At 37.1% G+C, this 19,213-nt stretch overlaps 1 protein-coding gene across 2 annotated transcripts in view; it reads right to left on the reverse strand.

Moving 5' to 3' along the window:
* The window catches only part of PGM1 (phosphoglucomutase 1), a 36,662-nt gene extending 23,563 nt beyond the window's left edge, over window positions 1-13,099 (reverse strand). The window contains exon 1 of one of the 2 annotated variants that reach the window (XM_070941284.1): window positions 12,785-13,099. In XM_070941284.1, coding sequence (XP_070797385.1) covers window positions 12,785-13,030 — 246 coding nt within the window. In that variant the 5' untranslated portion in view covers window positions 13,031-13,099. Of the gene's footprint in view, window positions 1-3,198; window positions 3,473-12,784 lie in introns of those variants that run through there. The other variant, XM_070941282.1, reaches the window with a different exon arrangement.
* Between the last annotated feature and the right edge of the window lie 6,114 nt (window positions 13,100-19,213).

Here is a 19,213-nt window from a genome sequence, read left to right on the forward strand (position 1 = left end):
TGAGGATGCTGAAATGGTTGTAAGTGTGAAAAATGGTCAAAAGTCAGATAACTTTGAATGCTCACTAAATGAACTGTTGCAAGTCAAGGACTACCTGTTTACATAGGATGATTATGACTGAGCCCATCCACCACTTGTCCCGAGCACAATATAGTAATGTAGATATCTGAAATAGGGGAAAGATCCTGTAGGGGAAAGGTCCTGTAGTAATCTCTGCATGATCAGGATTTGCTGAGACAAACTTGGGAATTGGTTTTATTCAGCTACTTCAGAGGAGAAGCACTTTGATGCTGACTGCTCCTTTGGGCAAGCTGGCTTACATTGCCCAGGTTGACACATTAAAATCATATACCAATACAGCCATTCTAGTTTATTACCTCTGGGAGGGACTGCTGCATCAAACCAACTCAACAAATGATTGAGGTCACCATAGTTTAGTACCTTATATAAACTCAGCCAGTAAGTCAGTCTATTGGTCAGAAAAGATACAAATTAACAGCAGGACTGAACTAAGCAACATCTGTGTAAAGAGCATGGTTATTTTCAAGAAAAAAAACAGGGAACAAAATACAACCCAATGTAGAATTTGTTCCTAAGGCATGCGGGGAGCAAATGCAGGAATAGGGAGACACAATTTCTAATCCACCCTCAATCATGGACGATCACTGAATGCATTTGAGCCAGTCATTCTCTCTAAACCTATTCTAGACAGTGGGGCAAGTAGTGGGGAAAACTAGGAGGGATCGCTATGTATGGTGCCTTGGGCTCCAGATATAAATAAGACACTGTAGCTTCAACTCTCCATCTTCAAATATCATCCTAAACCATTTTATATTTATTTACAGTATTCCTAGACTCCCAACTCCACATGAGCTTTATGTAGTAGGAAGAATGAAATGATGCAGAGCAGTTGGCTCTATGCGGATGCTCCTAAAGCAGAACTTCCACACGCAACTGGTCATTTATTGAAAGAGGTGCAAGACTAAAAGTCTTCCCTGTTGAACAGCTTTAGGCTGTCATTTTAAAATATCTGAAATATAGGTGTGTCCATTCATTATTTAGCATTCAGCCTCATTGTTATTCTTTCCATTATTTTTGCATTGGATTGGTAGCCTATATGGCCACAGAAAGTTATAGTAATTTACCTCTCCCTTTGAATTAGCAGCCTTGTGATCAGAAGAACCAATTATACCGCCATTAGAAATCTGCTTCTTGTTAGTCATATCTAACAGGAAGGAGGATATTCACAATCTGGGTTTCCATATTGTAAGGATGGAAGAACTCACTTATAAAGCACTCTTATCTACCCAAACTCACTCCAGCTGTTAACAATCACTCTTCTATGATGCTGAAAATTCAGATATGAAATATATTTTTTCTGCTATTTAATTGTTTTTGAAACCTTTAAATATGTCTTGAAGGGCCATAATATCAGAAACTAACTGAAAAATATCTAGATCCACTTTTACTAGATTTATGGACAATATGGCTATTGATGAATACTCGTAATAATGCCAAGTAATCAATTACTGCAATATAACAATGAATATCTGCCATCAAGAGCATCATCCAAAAATGGCTACTGTCTTCAAGTCCTAAACAATATATGCTTTGTAAAGTTTCAATAATCTACTTTGAAAAATGGGATTCTGAATTAGATAGACAGTTTGTCTAATGAGACAGCGCTCTAATATTCCTAAACTGATAATATACTTGGGGTCCACATGTCTGATCTGACTTAAAAGCTATCCAGTGGTTGCTGCTTTAATGTCTATCATCACCAAATCCTTCTTCTCTTTTCTGTGTTTTGGCAGAGAAAAGGAGGGCTCTATACCTTATGCTGAGTTTTGGGGCATTCTGATTTAAAGTACTATAAAATATGAGACCCTCTTTCTGATTCAGGAAGGTTAAGAAATGAGTTGACACAAAGTAAAAACCCTTTCTCTGGGGAAATCTGTGACTGATATGGATGGAATTTGTTCTTGTTATCTGAAGTGCCACTTCATGCTGAAGACAATCCTAAACGTTTACACTAATCATACTGTAGAATAAAAAAGTATCTGCATTTTAAAAAAAACTAATATTACATAGGAAAAGCCAAGATAAAAAGATGCATCTTTTTTAAAATGCCCAAAATATATCAGAATTAAGCTTTGGTGAAGCACAAAGAGGACAACATTCTACATGATAGAGAGTATGGCAATCTATATAAAGGGCACCAGATTATGAAGGATAGTGTAACCTTTGGATTTTTTAAATTTCCCCACTTGAAACCTTTTAGATATAACAGTACAGTAGTTTGGCATGTTGAAAATGAATTACAGAAAACTTCTGGTATAACTTCATACTATAAGAACTTTAAAAGCTTTAAATGACTTAATTATGGTTAAATTGTTTTATATGTTTGGACTTGGCCATTGTCTTTTATGAGCCATTCAAACTATAGATGGCTTCCATCCAAATTTGCTGTTGAACTAATTTAAGCAGAACCAAGCAAACCTTCACATAAAATAATTTCATTTCAAAAGTATGATTTCCCTTCCAAATTAATAATATTCACTTGGCGGAAAATTGGCATTCATGAGGCTCAAGTGAAATTTCTAATATTATTTTAAAAAACTTCTCAGGGACACTAAAGATAAAAGTACTTTTACCTTACATTTAGGCAGAACTCTAATGGAATTTTGTCACACCTGAAGCTTACGGGATAATGTACTCAAAATTATGGTTTTTAAGCACACTAATATTTTTCTGACAAAACTATTTATGTACAGTACATTGAGAAACTTAACACTTGCTTTGTTGTGTCATATGTGTGGCTCAGATGCACAGTAAGAATTTCGGCTATTTTAACTATAGCAGGGAAAAATGCACAAACAGTCATATACTTCCTAATTTAAGCACAAACACTGAACCTATTATTAAATTCACATAATAATCAGTCATTCACAGTAGATAACAAAAAAACAAAGAACCAAAATATTTTTATCTGCAATAATTTCCATCTACTTTTCAAAGCAAACCATGGAATAAAGATCATTGTTTTCAATACTAACTTAAGCAATTCTGTCCTTCAGCTCCTTATAATCATTCTAGTAAAAATATATATTGGCACATTTACAAAAAATAATAGACATGCCCCTAAATGAGCCAATCCTATATTAAGCATTAGTGATATAATATTTATGATATACCAACCCCGTTGGCAGCAGCCATCTGAGCTATCAGATTTATTGCAATCTTATTAAAATATCTCCCATCTCCTCCAACCACCACGGTAGATCCTTGTCGATTTCTTAGGTCTATGGAAAAAAATATACTCTGAATAAAATTGTGCAGGTAGTTTAGCTTGGTCTGAAAAATGAATGTCTTCTTCCGTAAGCCACTAGTTCCTGGTTTCTGATCATTGTAAGGTGCTGTTGGCAAAGTCAATATTGGTAGTGGGTTGTCTTCCATGATCCTTTTTGATATAAATGCATTAAAAATAAGGAATTATATTAACAATGAAGATTTAAGATCAGCTTGGATACCGATAACATGAAATAGAGGTTCAGTGAAGTCGTTCTATATCCTAAAATAGCTCCTTGAACCTTCAGCCAAATGTGGTTTCTGTAACTGAAGAGCTTTCTTGCACTTGCTCTGAAAGATCACTGTCAGAGAAAATACATACAATTTCACCCAGAGATCCCTCAGGAAAATGGATGTCCTGGAAAAGTTGAAAGCCGTTTTGTTTGCTGTGGTGTCACAATTTTGGGTCTCCTACAGCATCACAAACAGGATTTGACAGCTGTAAATTCTGCCTGGTATTCTTCTTTTGATCAGAGAAGAGTATACAAGAGTCTTAGAGCTCTGCTCTTCAGTCAGAAGTACTGATGAATTGTCTCCAGCTGTGAAGTCCAACTAAGGTAAAGCTAAATTGATTTAGGTAGGGAAGGTTTATAGCCTGGTTTCAGTTTGGCTCCCATTTTCACATAGTCTTCATTGAGACATGAATATCATAAAGATAGGTCTTGAGTGGAGAGTGTAAGTCAAGTGTGGAGACTTTAAAGGTCACTCTTAAAATGGAAGTCAGGACTTCTCAGTTACTTACAGTTTCTTTATCCACCTGTTATTCTAATAACCAGAGAGTTCTATAGGGCCAAAAGGATATATAATACCACTCCCCATAATATTGAGGCAATCAAAAGAATTACGGTATCTAGCAACATCAACATTTTTTCTTAATTTCTTCCTTCTCTCACATAAAAGCACAGCTTGATATTTAGATTTCAACCAGTTTGTTTTAAGTTCATGTTAAGTAAAAACACTTTTTATAAAATTTCTTAACTTGAGTGCACACATTTCTTTTATTCTTTGGAAATACTTGAAAATTATCTGAGCATTTTTCATGAGGAATTAAGATAAATCTAAGTTCTTGATATTTATTTTCCTAGACAGCTTGTATCTCTCCAGAGATTCAAACTTGGCTCCCAAATCTGCTTTAAATAGTGATGCTGTATTAATTTTAAATTTTTAATACATTAATTTTAATGTAACAGAAGGGGAAATTATTAAATACATAGATTGTCATAATAATAAAAATAACATAATTTTAACTGATCTAAAAATTAAATTATTACCTTCTGGTTAGTTTTTTGGGGAGTATTTTTTACTCTGCCCCATGTCTACTAAATGTTGACTGCTGCTCTGTGTTTGACAAACATTGCACACCCTATTCTGTTGCAAATGTGATCATTTGCAAAACCTTCCATGAAGTTATTTCCTGCCATCATGGCTGTCCAAGCATGCAACTAGCGTGTAACAGACTGGATTGTTAAAAGATTATTTGATCCTTTGAAGAGAAAGAGAACAAACGTATAAAAACTCCTAACTTAATATACCTGATAAATAACCTTTATGTTGCAAATAAATCCTTATGTTGCAAAGTAAAACTTAGCTCCTTTTTTTTTTTTTGCTACTGGTACAGGTTTATACTTTTTATATGTGGATTATATCATCTTTTCTCTTCTTGATACATATAATCTGATTACTAAGAGTATTCAAAGTACATTATTTTGAATATTATGTACTTGGTTAACCTTTCTCTTGAAACTGGTTGGTGTATACAGTATATAGCATGGAAAATAAATAATTGAGGACGCAGAAGAGAAACAATATTCTTTTTAAAAAATTTCATTGAAAATTCGAGGATACATGTAGGTTAAATTCACAGGTAGAAGCTGCCCTCTTGTGGTATACACTGCAATCACAAAATTCAGAGAGTTTTGACCAATAAGGACTGTAAATTGGTGAATAATTTACAGCAATTTAATTACTGAAAGTTAACTAATATCCTGTAGTTACAGTCTCTAGTAACTATTAATTTATGTTACATTAGCCAGACAGCAGACTGCACTGCAGACATTTACACATTTAAGATCATTGAGTGGGATTTATACTCTATTTTTTCACTACAGTGATGAGTTTTTCCAATAACAATTTGAAGGCAATATGGGTCATTGGAGAATTTGCATTCATATTCTATCCTATTATTCACTGCATGACCTTGGGAAAGCATCTCCTTGTCCAATTTCCAATTTCACTACATTCTTGTCCAATTTCACTACATTCTTGTTGAAATGAAGTTGAAATGAAAGAAATGCTAATCTGAGCTCCTTATAAGAACAGTCAGAAAGAAACTTTTATCTTAAAAATGACCTGCAGTATGCGAGATTGAGCGGGATACTAGAGAACAATAAAAAGGGGGAAGGTAAATCAATTGGCATCTTATTTCATCTTAAAAGGCAATAAGAGGAGGAAGGAGTATTAAGTATGTTTGCTACCTTAAGTTATGTATAAAAATAAGAAAGGTGGGGTAAATAAAATAAAAAAATAAAAGTCCAGTAACAAACATTTCTCTTATTCAGTTCATTGAGCCATGACCTTAAATAATTCATTGTTAATGAGAATTGGAAATTCTTGTTATGGATTCATATACTTCATATTTATCTTCAGTAAGATATCTTATATAAATCTGTAATTGGTATACTTCCTTGATGTTGTCCAAAATGAAGCTTGGCAGCTAAAAAAATGGTTTCCAAGGAACTCTAATATGTTTAAAATTCAGTAAGAAAAAAAAATCTGGAGCAGAAACCTCAGTTGTATCTTTGTTTGTCTTCACTAACTCATGAACCAGACTACAGAAATGAATTATTGGATTTACAGTGTTATATAATATTTTCTTCAAATACTTACGTACAAAGCATTTAGCCCTCTCTACTCTACTGATCTGTAATACTGCCATAAATAACAAAGTTGGCTTAGCAAAATATATATATAACTCTGATGAGTAATATACATTTGTACCAGGGTGGATTTGATTTAAATCGAGTTGATTTAAATCACAATTTAAATCATGATTTAGTAAAAAGGCTCGATTTAAATCATAATTTTTAAAGAGCAACTATCATCTCTGCTCTTTTGACCCACTGTTGACTCACTGATAGTCCCAGTGTTGCAGAATATATAGTCTCATGCTACATAACTAAGCTCCATTTCATGCTGAATAAACTAAATTATTTATGTGTCTTAAATAGAAAACTATCTCGATAGATTTTTACCCCAAAAGTTTTTTATTAAAATAAATTCGATAAAAATTAAAAAAATCCGATTTAAATCAAAAAAATCCGATTTAAATTTAAAAAATCTGATTTTTTTTTGATTTTTTTTAAAAAAAAATCATTGATTTTTATCCACCCTGATTTGTACTAGTCCCATCCTAAATAAAGAATATTCAAGCTTGCATCCTAAATTGCATGTGTCTATCAAGAGTTCATAATACCTCATATATAATAACCATCTATCTCTGATGATAAGCCATTAGCTAGGTTCCCTGGTCATGATAGGATTTGTACTAATTCCGTTTATTAAGTTATCTAGCCATTGCATTTTGAAAACCATGATTTATGGCTCAATATAAAGGTGATGCCCAATAAAGGGGACTTACTCCCCAAAGTATGACTAAATAAACAAGACTTAGCACAATGTGTAATGTGTTATCAGAATGATCAAAATAGAAGTAATTGTTAATTAGTAATTATTTTTCAATTAGCTCGTGTTGCAGACAATATAATAGTTCCTCCTATCAAAATGCAGAGCAACTCCATTTACAGGTTAAAACTATTTTCTACTCACAAATTACATGTTGTCATTAGCTTTAAACAGGCTGTATGTTCTCCTGGAGGTTATGTAATGATCTCTCTTACTATAACTAGTTTGAACCTTTGTACTCCAGCAATGATATTATCAGTATTTAGAACATGAATTACAAGAACATCTCAAAGAAAGATGCTAAGCAAATGCAAGAACATTCTTGATGGATTGTAAAGATCAAAGCAACTAATGATAGATGATGCTTCAGATGGTAGCCTCAATAGGTCAAAATCTACACTAAGAGGTTAGAAAGCCCTGAAGTACTTACAAAAGAATTAGGGCCTGTTATCTCAAAGTCCCAGTTCAATCCTAGCATGTTAGAAGATAGTTGATTGGGTTTTAGAGTTTCCCACAGTGTAGAAATCCTGCCGATCTAGTTATTTAGCCTGTAATCTTTCTGTCCTGCCCAGCATTCCTTATGAAAAATTAGTTGCCTACTAGGACAGTGAAAACAATTTAGGACAATAAAGGAACAATTTATTTAATGCATGCTGTGAGAAGATGGAATGGACTTGAGGGACAAGAACAAGAGCTACTACTAAGACAAATAGTCTGATAAAAGAAACCTGAGTCTGGGCAGAACTACACTTAAGAAAATATCTTAGAGAAAATTCCGTTATTACATTTTTATAATAAAAGTAATATTAGCCCTCATGACTTTGATTTCCCAGTTTGATCTTCCTTGAAGGACTGACATGAATTTTGCAAGTCTGAATGTGCTTTCCTTTTCTCTCTCTTTATCTCTGTACAAACAAGGGTCTTCCCTGAGAAATTTCCTCAGATTACACTTCTATTCCAGACCCAGGTTTCTTTTACATGACTATTGTCTTGGTGTTCTTGCTGTTCCTCAAGGCCGTTCCTTTTCCCATTACAGTGCATCAACATAATTGAAATATCCCTCCTTTAAAAGCATTCCTTTAAAAGCACTCACATTATCTTCCTGTGGCTATTTAGCTTTGCTGGCACTTTCAACAAAAGTAATGTATGTACATAAACTTGCTTGTGGAGACAGAGAAAGAAGGCACTAACTGAGCCTATTGAATCTCAAATTTCCCACTGATTTCCATGGGGTTTATACTTAGGCAGGGATGTGCAGATCAGAGTAAATCCAACCTACTTTATTACTTAGTTTTTCAAGATGAATTTTTGTTCCAGAAGATTTCTCCTAATTTGTTGCTTGGCGATTTAGGGGCTATCTGGTATGATTTATTTATACAAATACATGGTTGCTAAGATTCTTGGCCTTTTCTCTTTTTTTCATACAAAAAATTCTCGTTGATCCTGGTTCCAGTGGTCAGGATGCCACACCCAGTGGTATGAAGCTCTTGTGGATGGTTAGTTCCAGGGAATACAGAAATGAAAAGTAATTTCTCAGAGAATTCCACAGCATTAGCAGATTTTTGCTATGAAAAGATAGAAGCCAGATTTATTTTTTATGTAGAAGGAATCCAAGAAGACCTTGGATTACAACTATTTGTTTAGCAACCTTTCAAAGTTAAAACTGTGCTGAAAAATGTGACTTAGGACTGGTCCTTGCACTTATAGCAACAACACTTAAGAGTTATATACTGCTTTACAGCTCTCTCTAAGCAGTTTACAGAGTCAGCGTATTGCTCCCAACAATATGGCTGCTCATTTTACCAACCTCAGAAGGTTGAAGGACTGACCTCTGAAGGCTGAGTCAACCTTGAGCCTGGTGAGGTTTGAACTGCCAAATTGCAGTCAGCCGGCAGTCAGCAGGAGTAGCCTGCAGTACTGCATTCTAACTCTGCACCACCATCTTAGGATAGTTACTCCTAACTATCCTAACTACTCCTAACAAAACTTGAACAACAAGTATTTACAATGGTTGCAGTATCCTGGAGTCATGTGATCACCATTTGTGACCTCCACAGCCAGCTTTCAACAGTAAAATCTGAGGGAAGCCAGATGTGCTTAACAAGCACTCAATTCCCACTTAACCACAGTGATTTGCTTAATGACCATTGCAAAAACATTGTAAATCAGGTTTACAACTATTTTGTTTATTGATAGATATTCTGCTCACAATTGTGGCCATAAGTTGAGAACTACTTGTATCCAGACCTTTTGCTGCAGAAACATATGTCCATCCACTAGGGATAAAAAAACTCAAATCTAGTCTTAGCGGAATCAAGGCATGCTGTGTGCCTCAATTCACTATTTTCAAAATTTAAATTAACAGTCAGATATGTTGGCTTTATCTAGAGACCATAGAAGGCTGATCTCCGATAAGAATTTGGTGAATTGCAGACCAATTGCAGACGAAATCATGAGCAAATAAATTTGCTATTTTAAATGTGACAAGAGAAATCTGATTTTAGCTTTAAAAAATCATGGTATGTGAAGCAGGTCTCTCTGTCCCATAAAAAATAAATTTGGAATATGGGAGAAAGGAAACTTTTTTTTTTTACTGTGGCATTTTCATAAAAGTACAGAAAATCCTACCTATAGATACTGAGGAGTCAGTCCTTCTATGTTCCTAGCCAACACCCCCCCCCCCAAAAAAAACTACAACAAAAGCAGCAGCTGGGGACTTGAACATGACCTAGATTCGTATTCAGTAATTCCTTCTTGGCATGCAGAGTGACTGCTACTCTTGGACTGCTACTCACTCTGCTGGAAATGTCCATCTTTTATTACAATCCTCTGAGTATGTTTCCAGACTCAGGACAAACCAGCCTTTCTATTTAACTACGGTAATTGCGAGGATTGCCCATTTGCATGCTGTCTGGAGGCAAGAAGTGTCTGTACTCTTACCCTAAAGAATCTCGCTAACTTTCAGTGAAATAGTCTTATTCAACAGCTCTTATTCTGTAAGGTCTCTTTTGTAGGGGGAAATGCTTACAGTTTATTTTAAAAGAAAGGGAAAATTTTCTTCTGTAACCTTGAAAAGATTAATTATAAAACAGTAGAGATGTATTTCATTTTTATACTAGGGAAATTGTATTAGTTTAAAATGAACTTTCACTAGGCATCATGGGGCTCTACAAGCTCTTCTGATGCTTGTCAATTAAAGCACCATCATATTGTGCACCAGCAATATATGAACAAAAGGGGTACAGCTAATGCTGAGAAGATGGGATCTTACTTTCAACAGACTGACCTGCTGACAGACAGGCATAATTGGGGATTGGACGCACTATTCTGCAGTTGCTTCCCTCCTTGTTGAGTGGGTGGTTCCGTTCTCTATCAATGGAAAAGAGAAGCTGAATCCTTGGGTTACCCAATGTGGGCTGCCCAGGACTTGGCCCACTCCCTCATATATATGATATCAATGGAGGAGTCATCCATTAGATGGGATTAGACATCTTCAATATGCTGATGATATTTTATGATTGTAAGCCGCCCAGAATTACCTTGATATAAGATGGGCAGGCTATAACTTTTATAAATCAGTCAATCAATCAAATCAAATCAAGCCAATCAAACTTATCTCAAGCCAAACAGAAAATGATATGGCCAGGTTATTTGAGATATTATCTTTTCCCAATTACTTCAGGTCTACCAGAAGCAGCATACTCCAGGTCCCATCTGCTAAGGAACTGTTTGGCAAAACCCAAGATATGGGCCTTTTCTGCCATGGAGTCCAACATTAACCCCCCTCAACAAGACTGGTTCCCTCTTTGATGTCACTCTGGAAGTCTGATGAACTTGGTTATGTCTATAGGCTTGAGGTTTCATGGAAATGAGGATTTAATAAGGTGGCTACATTGTATGCAACATGTATGCTCTCCCTTCTATTTTAGGTTTGTAAAAATAATATTTATGTTTTAGTTTTATAATATTTTTGAAATTATTGTCTTTTATGGTTCCATAGGCTTGTTTCTGTCAGATGGATGTTATATAAATATGATAATTAAGTCCTGATTTGGTATTTGGAAGCTGTGAGGGACCGAATGGATAAAATAATCCCAGTAAAACAAAACTGTTAAAAAACAAGATTGATTTACACCAGAACTCAATCAATTTAATCCCCTGCCACAGTAAAAGTATGTCCATCGTTCTGTTGTTTTCAAGCTGGTACCTTTCATACATGTTGTAATTCACTATAATAAACCTCCCCCCCCAAAAAAAAGGGTGTGTTTCTAAGTGAGAAAGGATTTGAAAACAAAGAGATAGTAAGCACCAGATTAAATTTTTAAATTTGTATGCTGCTCATCTCACCAAGAGAGAACTCTAGGCAGTTTACAACCAAGTTAAAACATAAAAAATAAACATAATATAAAGGTTGGGAAGAGAAAGTCTGTTCAGTTTAAGGGAGTAACAATGCTTTTGAATAGCCCATCTGAAAAAAAAATCATACCAATAGAATAGGGTTTTTTTTTTTTGAACCGATGCTCTTTAATGCAGTTCCTGATTGGAAATAATTATTTATACAAATAATAAAGGCAGGTTATAAATAAATAAAATGTTTTAAAATATATAGGTCAACTCTTCACACAAATGTTTACTCAGAGGAATTTAATCCATACTTGTTTAAAACATCAGATTATTTGCTCTTTTAACTAGTATGGACACAATCTAAAGGACAGGCTTTTGAACCCTCCAGGGCTTGCAAAACTATTACAATGAATTTTGCACCTGCATGCAAAGATCCGAAGACCCAAATCCTGTCCCAAAGCATTCCTGCAAATAGGGATGAAGCCTATTTGCCCATGTTAGGAAAACCCTATTTATTTTAAAACAAGGATAACCTTTGGACAGACAGGCTCTGTTAAAAGAGTTGCTGGTACCTCAAGGGCCGAAACCGTATCTGCAATGTCTGAAAAGGTTAACTTAAATGTCAAGAGATTGCGGTGCCTTTTACAGTTTAGCCAGCCCTGACTGCCATCACAGTGCCCCCACCACCACCACCACTCAAAACCGGCAAGGAACCCGTGTGTAAAAATAATTTTCTCGCCAATGCCACAATCCCAAATCGCCCTAACCGTTTCAGCCTTGCCTCCATTCTCCGCTGGAGGTCATTTCCTCTCAACGAAGGGTTATTTGCAGCTCCGAATACACATTTGCAAAACCCAGGCAGCACCAACTAGGAAAGGCCCATTGCAAACTTGCAAACTAAATGCACTTCCCTTAACGTAATCTTTATTCGCTGAGGGACAAAAAAAAACGGGTCCGAGCGTTGGTGCGTGGTTTAAGGAGGCCTGCGGGGAGGAAGCGAAGCAGGCTCTAAAATTTAGCCCCAAACGGGCGCACTTCTGCACTGCCATCCGCCCCGTCAGTCTCAAAGCTCGCAGACGCCATTCAAAGGCATGAGGCGGACTCCAAACGGCGGCGGCCAACGGGCACCCCCCCCCCCCCAAACGGAGCCTCCTTTAAGATCGCTTCAGCCGCCGCCAGCTACTTCTCCGGAAGGCATTTCCCTCTCAGCCCCGTACCAAGCTCACCGGTACGGAATTGGGCGGAGGTGGCGGTGGAGAGGCAACCGGAAAGAGTCACACTCCCGTCGCCTGTCCGAAGCGGTGCAGGCAAGCACGCAACAACGCGACGTTCTCACAACCGGTGTGCAAACTCGCGGGCACCCCTGACGTGAGAGGGAGACAAGATAGACCGAGGCGGCTTCCCGACTTACCCCGTTGGCGGCGGCGATGCGGAGGATCAGCTGGATGGCCTCCTTCATGTAAAACCGCCCGTCGCCCCCCACCACCAGCGTGGCCGCCTGCCTCTCCGCCGGCTCGATGGTGGAGATAATGCTCTGGATGAAGTTCTCGGCGTAGTGGGCATTGCCTTGGAAAACCTTGACCCGCTTACGGAGGCCGCTGGTGCCCGGCTTTTGGTCGAGGTAGGCGGTGGTTTTGACGGTCACGATCTTCACCATGGTGGCCCTGGGGTTGGCGGGCGGTTTGGAGAGGAGCTGGCTTGGCTGCAAGGGTGGCTCTACCTTTCGTAGCAGCCGCTGGGCTGGCTTTACCCCAAGCAGCCACATCTCCTCCCACTTGTAATTTAAAGTCGCAGAGGATCCTTTCCCCACGACCGGTTTAAAACGCTCATAAAGCCCCAGTCTGGCTTTGCAGGAAAATATCCAGACGCTGCCCAAGCAGATCCTTCTCCTCTCTTTAGTGCCAGCCTGCCTCCTCCAGCCCAATGGGTTACAAATTTCTGCACATCTTGAGACTGCATAAGAGGAAAACTAGAGGAGTTCAGCTAAGGATAATTGAAGACTGACTCCAGGGTTTTCCTCCACTTGTACCTAAGTAATGTACAGATGTGCCTTGGAAATCTTGTAGTATGGTCCCAGGATATGCCTTGGTTTCATTCTCAGCCCATGACTGAGATATGTACTGTACAAGTTAGTCCTCAACTTAGTGACCACAATTGAGCCCAACATTTATTAAGTGAGAAATTTGTTAAGTGAGTTTTGCTCCATTTTACGACTTTTAAGACATTTGTAACTGAATCACTACAGGTGTTAAATTAGTAACACACTTGTTAAGTGAATCTGGTTTCCCCATTGACTTTGCTTGTTAGAAAGTTGCAAAAGGTGGGACCTTTTGCAACTTTATGACCTTTATGACCCTGGGACACTGCAATTGTCATAAACTTGAGTCAGTTGCCAAGCATCCGAATGTAAATCACGTGACCATGGGTATGCTTCAGTGGTCGTAAGTGTGAAAAATGGTGATAAGTCACTTTTTTCAGTGCTGTTGTAAATTCGAACAGCCACTAAATGAACTATTGTTAAGTCAAGGATTACCTGTACTTAGGTATCTGCAATGTCATTGGATTAGAATTTCATGCCTTATTCTGACATTGTCCAAGGATGCCCAAGATGTATAAAGATAACTATATCCTAACCAAACCGTCCACCATATCCACAGGGGAGACCCCAAACTTTTTCTGAAAATCCCCAGGATCCATCATGCACCTGATGCAGGCCGATCAAACAGACCATGACTTCCTGCAGGGAAAGTGACACCACTGAGCCAAAAGCCAAACCAAGATTGATTTTTCCATACCAATGGATCAATGTTAATATCCTCCACAATCAGATCACATCTCAACAAACCCGAGACAAAACCCAGATCTAACTTTCAGCCTCTGGTATGCGTCAGGCTTTTGATGACTTGGGACAGGTCATGGAAGCCACCAACTCCTGAACTGTCCCAGATTCAACATTACTGATGGCAAATTGAAATCTTCAAGAACTAGCAGCCATAGGACTTTATTGCCAGTTCAGACTGGATAACCACTGGGCAGAAGGGAGGGTGATAACACAGCAGCAACAATCCCAATTGTTTCTTTGAGTCCAGATTCAGACAGACATCTCCTCTTTCCCTTGGGCTCCCAGCTGCAGCAACACCTGAAACCCAGTGGGCACATTTTCTGAGAGGGGAACCAAACCAGATCCCTGTAAGATGTGCCAGGTCAATGCCCTCCTCTAAGGTAAGATCGTGGACAAAGGCAGCTTTGTTACACAGCAACCTGCCACTTAAAAGCAATACCCACAGAAAGGTGTGGCAAACATCTCAGAAGTGATTTCCCTAGTTTCCTTGTAATGGTGAGGGGAGAAATGTACTATCAGGCTTGCAAGATTCTATTAACCTTACAATAAAGATAATCCTAGTACTTCTGGGGGTGGGGGGGCGTTGTCTGGAGTGTCTTGCAAGACTAAACTCAATCTTGCAAGTTCTCTTCCTAAGCAAGTTTTAGAAATAGCCTAATTTCTGCAGCTTCTCTTTTTCCTCCTGTCTCAAGGATATTCTCTCCCATGCTGGCGGGCGTGGCCAGCACATGACCTTTATCATCGTTACAAAAACTCAAGTGGTGAATGTATCCAACATACCTTCCTTCTCCTATTTTGTGAGGTGAATTGGGCTGACAGACAATGATTGACCTAGGGTTGCCCACCTGGTTTCTTTGAGCCATAAACTAGCTAACTACATCTTACCCTGGCATATTGTGCAAAAACAAACTCATTGGATTGAATTCCGAACAGTTACAATTACTGCTTCTTATTCCACTATTGACATTTAACAAAGATATTAACTATTAACATTTAACAAAGATATGATACTTAAAAATTTGGAGAAAACGCATGAATGGAAAACGGCTGGGTGTAAACATCGCACAAACAAGGGTTTAGCATAACCAAAGACTAAGTAGTAACATGAGGATGAATAAGAGGCTGCATACTGGGAGTGAAATAAGTTCCCAGTTCCAGATACATGTCCTTTGAGTTTAACACGTAAACCTAAAACAAAAAGGTAACATATTAATGATTAAGTCAGGTAGGAAACATTAAAGAGAAAAATCCAAGTTTTTGCTTCTCATGGTCTATGTTCTTTAAGTGAAAAAGCCAAAATGATGTTGAGTCAATGCAGTTCAGGATTATCATAGATTAGGAGTCAGGTTTCTATTGATGGATATTTTGTCAAATACATTTTTTATTTTTTTTCTATCTGCATACTACACCAAGGGTTTGCAATACAACACTGGCAATAAATATTTTGATGGTACATTCTTGAAAATCTCAATACATTTACAAAATCATGATACATTCCAATCATACCACACACAAAATCTTCCCGATTTTATAGATGTGGTTGATTTGATTTTTGGTAAATAGGAAGATGGATCTTTAACTCTTAAGAGCAGAATTTTTGTTCCTTGTGTATGGATTTACATAGATGAAAACTGGAAACAACTTTCTTTTTTTTTCTCTAAGTTTATAGCAATGAGTACACATTTGCTCTTTTTTCACTGTCAGTCACAATCCTAACTATCATCTTTGGTGAGATTGAAAGAGGGAACTCATAACCAAGCTTCTTATTCCTTGACCATGTTACACCCTGGTTATGGGTTGTTTAATGGAATAAAATGCTGCATGGGTTTTTTTTCCAGTGGGACATAACCATGATGGATGTATTCCAACAGTGGCTTCAGTCTAAAGCAGACTTAGTTTTGTGCTCAAAAATTGTTTTCTAATTATAATTTCATTTCTTCCATAAATTAAAATACAGCTACACTAAGCATCACTATGAATGCCTTCAGCTTGATTTGAAAGACAGATTCTGAAATTACTAGCATGGTTTTAATTTCAGAACTGACATTTACTTGTCTAGTGTTCTGTTACTGCCGAAGTTAGTCTATGAGATGGGCTCAGATAAATATAGCATTTCAATACTTCTTGCTCTTGAAGGTTATATAAATCTGATATCTTACTGAAATTTTAAGCTTGTTTGTAGAAAGGCAAGAGATAAGGCTATCATTCTTCAGACTGAATAAACACAATAAATAAATGAAGGAGCAGTGTATTTCAGTATTAAGGTAAACAAACATTGAATTTTTAAAAAATCTCCATTCATTGGACAGAACCACTATTTTCCAGTCTTTTTAATCTGGAACCAATCAACATGCTACATATAATTTATATAACCACCCTTTCTCAACATTTTTCTATGCTCAAATTTGAAAATTTAATCATGGGACTTATAAAAATATATATTCAATGGTGACGCCAGGATTCTGGAGACTCTATTTATGGTTGACAATGAAAATATTTTCATTACTGAAACCGACAACGTATTCATTTTAAACAATTTGAGGTAATGTTCATTTTTTTTTCATAAACCTTATTCCATCACAAACTTACTCAAAGACTGCAATTCTATTCTGTGAGATTCTATTGAATTCAACTGGGCCTTTTCAAGCAATCACAATAAACATTTGGATGGAAGCAGAACATTGCAATATATTGGGATCAGTGGAAAGTGAGAACAGAAGAAAAATGGAAAAAAACCCACAAAAACCATCATAGTCATTACTTAACTTAAAATATAAAGGAGAACACAGTTATGAATGATCAAAGAATAGTATTTACTGTGCATAATCCCTTCAATTCAGAAGTTTTCAATTAATCATTACCTTGTTATTTAGGATTCTCTTCTCTTCCAAGGGCTTCCAAAAATCACTGAGGAGAAACTACATATCTGGTCTCCAGCAACAATACTATGAATCAGGGGTGTCAAACTGGCGGCCCACAGGCTGGATGAGTCACGGACAGGCCACGCCCAAGCCAGTTCCACAAAGGGAAAAAAGTCGCGAAATGTCACATGACAGCAACGTGACGTCGCGAGTTTGACACCCATGCTGTAAAACAACACTTCAAAACCAATACCATCTGCTAATTTGTTAAGTGTGGGTGAGGATATTCCACATCTGTATGATCATTTTTCCTTTTTTTTTTTTTTAAAAAAAGCATCCTTCAGATTTTTAGTCAATGGAAGCCAAGATATAGCTGAGTAAAAGAGTACAGAATATAAAGTGTAACTAGAGTCTTCCACAGGGTGCAATAAAAGATGGGTTTATGATGCTCATAATGAAAATAGGGCTGTTACAACTATGTCCCCAATATTATCTGGGACATTTTGGAGAATATAATAATTCATTCTCAACGCTTAGAAAAGAATAGCCTTTTATAATATATCTTATCTGTAACAATAAATTCAGGGTATTTGTAAAAAGTACCACACTTCCAATATCATTCACTTAAGACTCCGGCTAGAAAATCAACTACTGAAATACTTTGAGATCAGTATATAAACACAAAATGTAAACGTTCACATGACATATTATTAAAAATTGTTTCTGTATTTCAAGATAATGTTGAACATTATATAGTGTTGGAAATAAACTATCAGGGCATTATAAACAGATTGAACTTTATTCTTTAGAATCTTGATGTACTGTTGCTCTTTTATAGTCTATTTAATTTGTTATAATCCTACTGAAACAGTTCATTAATTTCAGTTTCTTTTCTGCATTGTAAAGTTTCTTATCAACATTAATGAATTCATCTATATGACATCCATGTGCCAGAGAATCTGTTCTCTGGATGCTTTTCCTAATTCCTTATCTTATATTAAAGGTGAAATAAAAGTGTTAAAATTAATTATATCTGCAGATTACCTATATAGGGTTTCATTAAAGAATCAGAAGGCAAATATAATTTTACAGCTTTATAATTGAACTATAATAATGCCATTTTGACAGCATATGGAGCTCTGTTAGCTTTCATTTAAGTATTTATACTTTATACTTTAAGTAAGTGACTACTGCAACACTCTCTACATGGGGCTCCCCTTGAGGAGCACTCGGAGGCTCCAACTGGTGCAGAATGCGGCCGCGCAGGTACTTATGGGGGCGACATGGCGCTCCCACGTGACACCTCTCCCGCGCGAGCTGCATTGGCTTCCAGTGGTCTTCTGGGTGCGCTTCAAGGTATTGGTTCTCATCTTCAAAGCTCTCCATGGCTTAGGTCCCAGTTATTTACGAGACCACCTGCCACCGATAACCTCCCACCGGCCAATATGCTCCCACAGAGAGGGCCTCCTCAGGGTGCCATCGGTCAGGCAATGTCGGCTGGCGATCCCCCGGGGAAGAGCCTTCTCTGTGGGGGCACCTGCCCTCTGGAATGAGCTACCCCCAGGGATATGACTGATCCCGGACCTCCGGACCTTCCGCCTGGCCCTGAAGACTTTTTTATTTCAGCAAGCCGGCTGGGTTAAAAATCTTTTAATTGGGGAATTTTAAATTGGGGAAGCCAAAGATAAATTTAATTTCGTTTTTATGGTATTTTAATATTTGTATTGTGTGTTTTTTAATTTTGGCTGTTCACCGCCCCGAGTCCTTCGGGAAAGGGGGCGGTATAAAAATTTAAAAAATAAATAAATAAATAATATATATATATTTACTTTATTGTACAAACTCAGGTAATTCCAAAAGACAATAGATTGACATTATTTATTTTTTTTTTTTGGTTGGATCAAGGCATCTACAGTTTTGCATATGGTCATTTGAATGTTTTAATGAAATATATTACAACACATATAAAAATGTATACAGTTTTTTAAAACAAAGTTCTTAACAGAATCCTATTTTTTTCTAAAGACCTGACAAGGAATCCTTCCATTCAAAGGAGTCCTCCCTAAAATTAATGACTTGGAAATATTTATTTAAAAAAATAACAAAAGATAAGGCTGCTTACAAGTTGATTTAAACT

This window comes from Pituophis catenifer, unplaced genomic scaffold, assembly GCF_029215685.1.
Source record: "Pituophis catenifer annectens isolate HBS135680 unplaced genomic scaffold, rPitCat1.0.hap2 SCAF_3, whole genome shotgun sequence".
Classification (NCBI taxonomy): Eukaryota; Metazoa; Chordata; class Lepidosauria; order Squamata; family Colubridae; genus Pituophis; species Pituophis catenifer.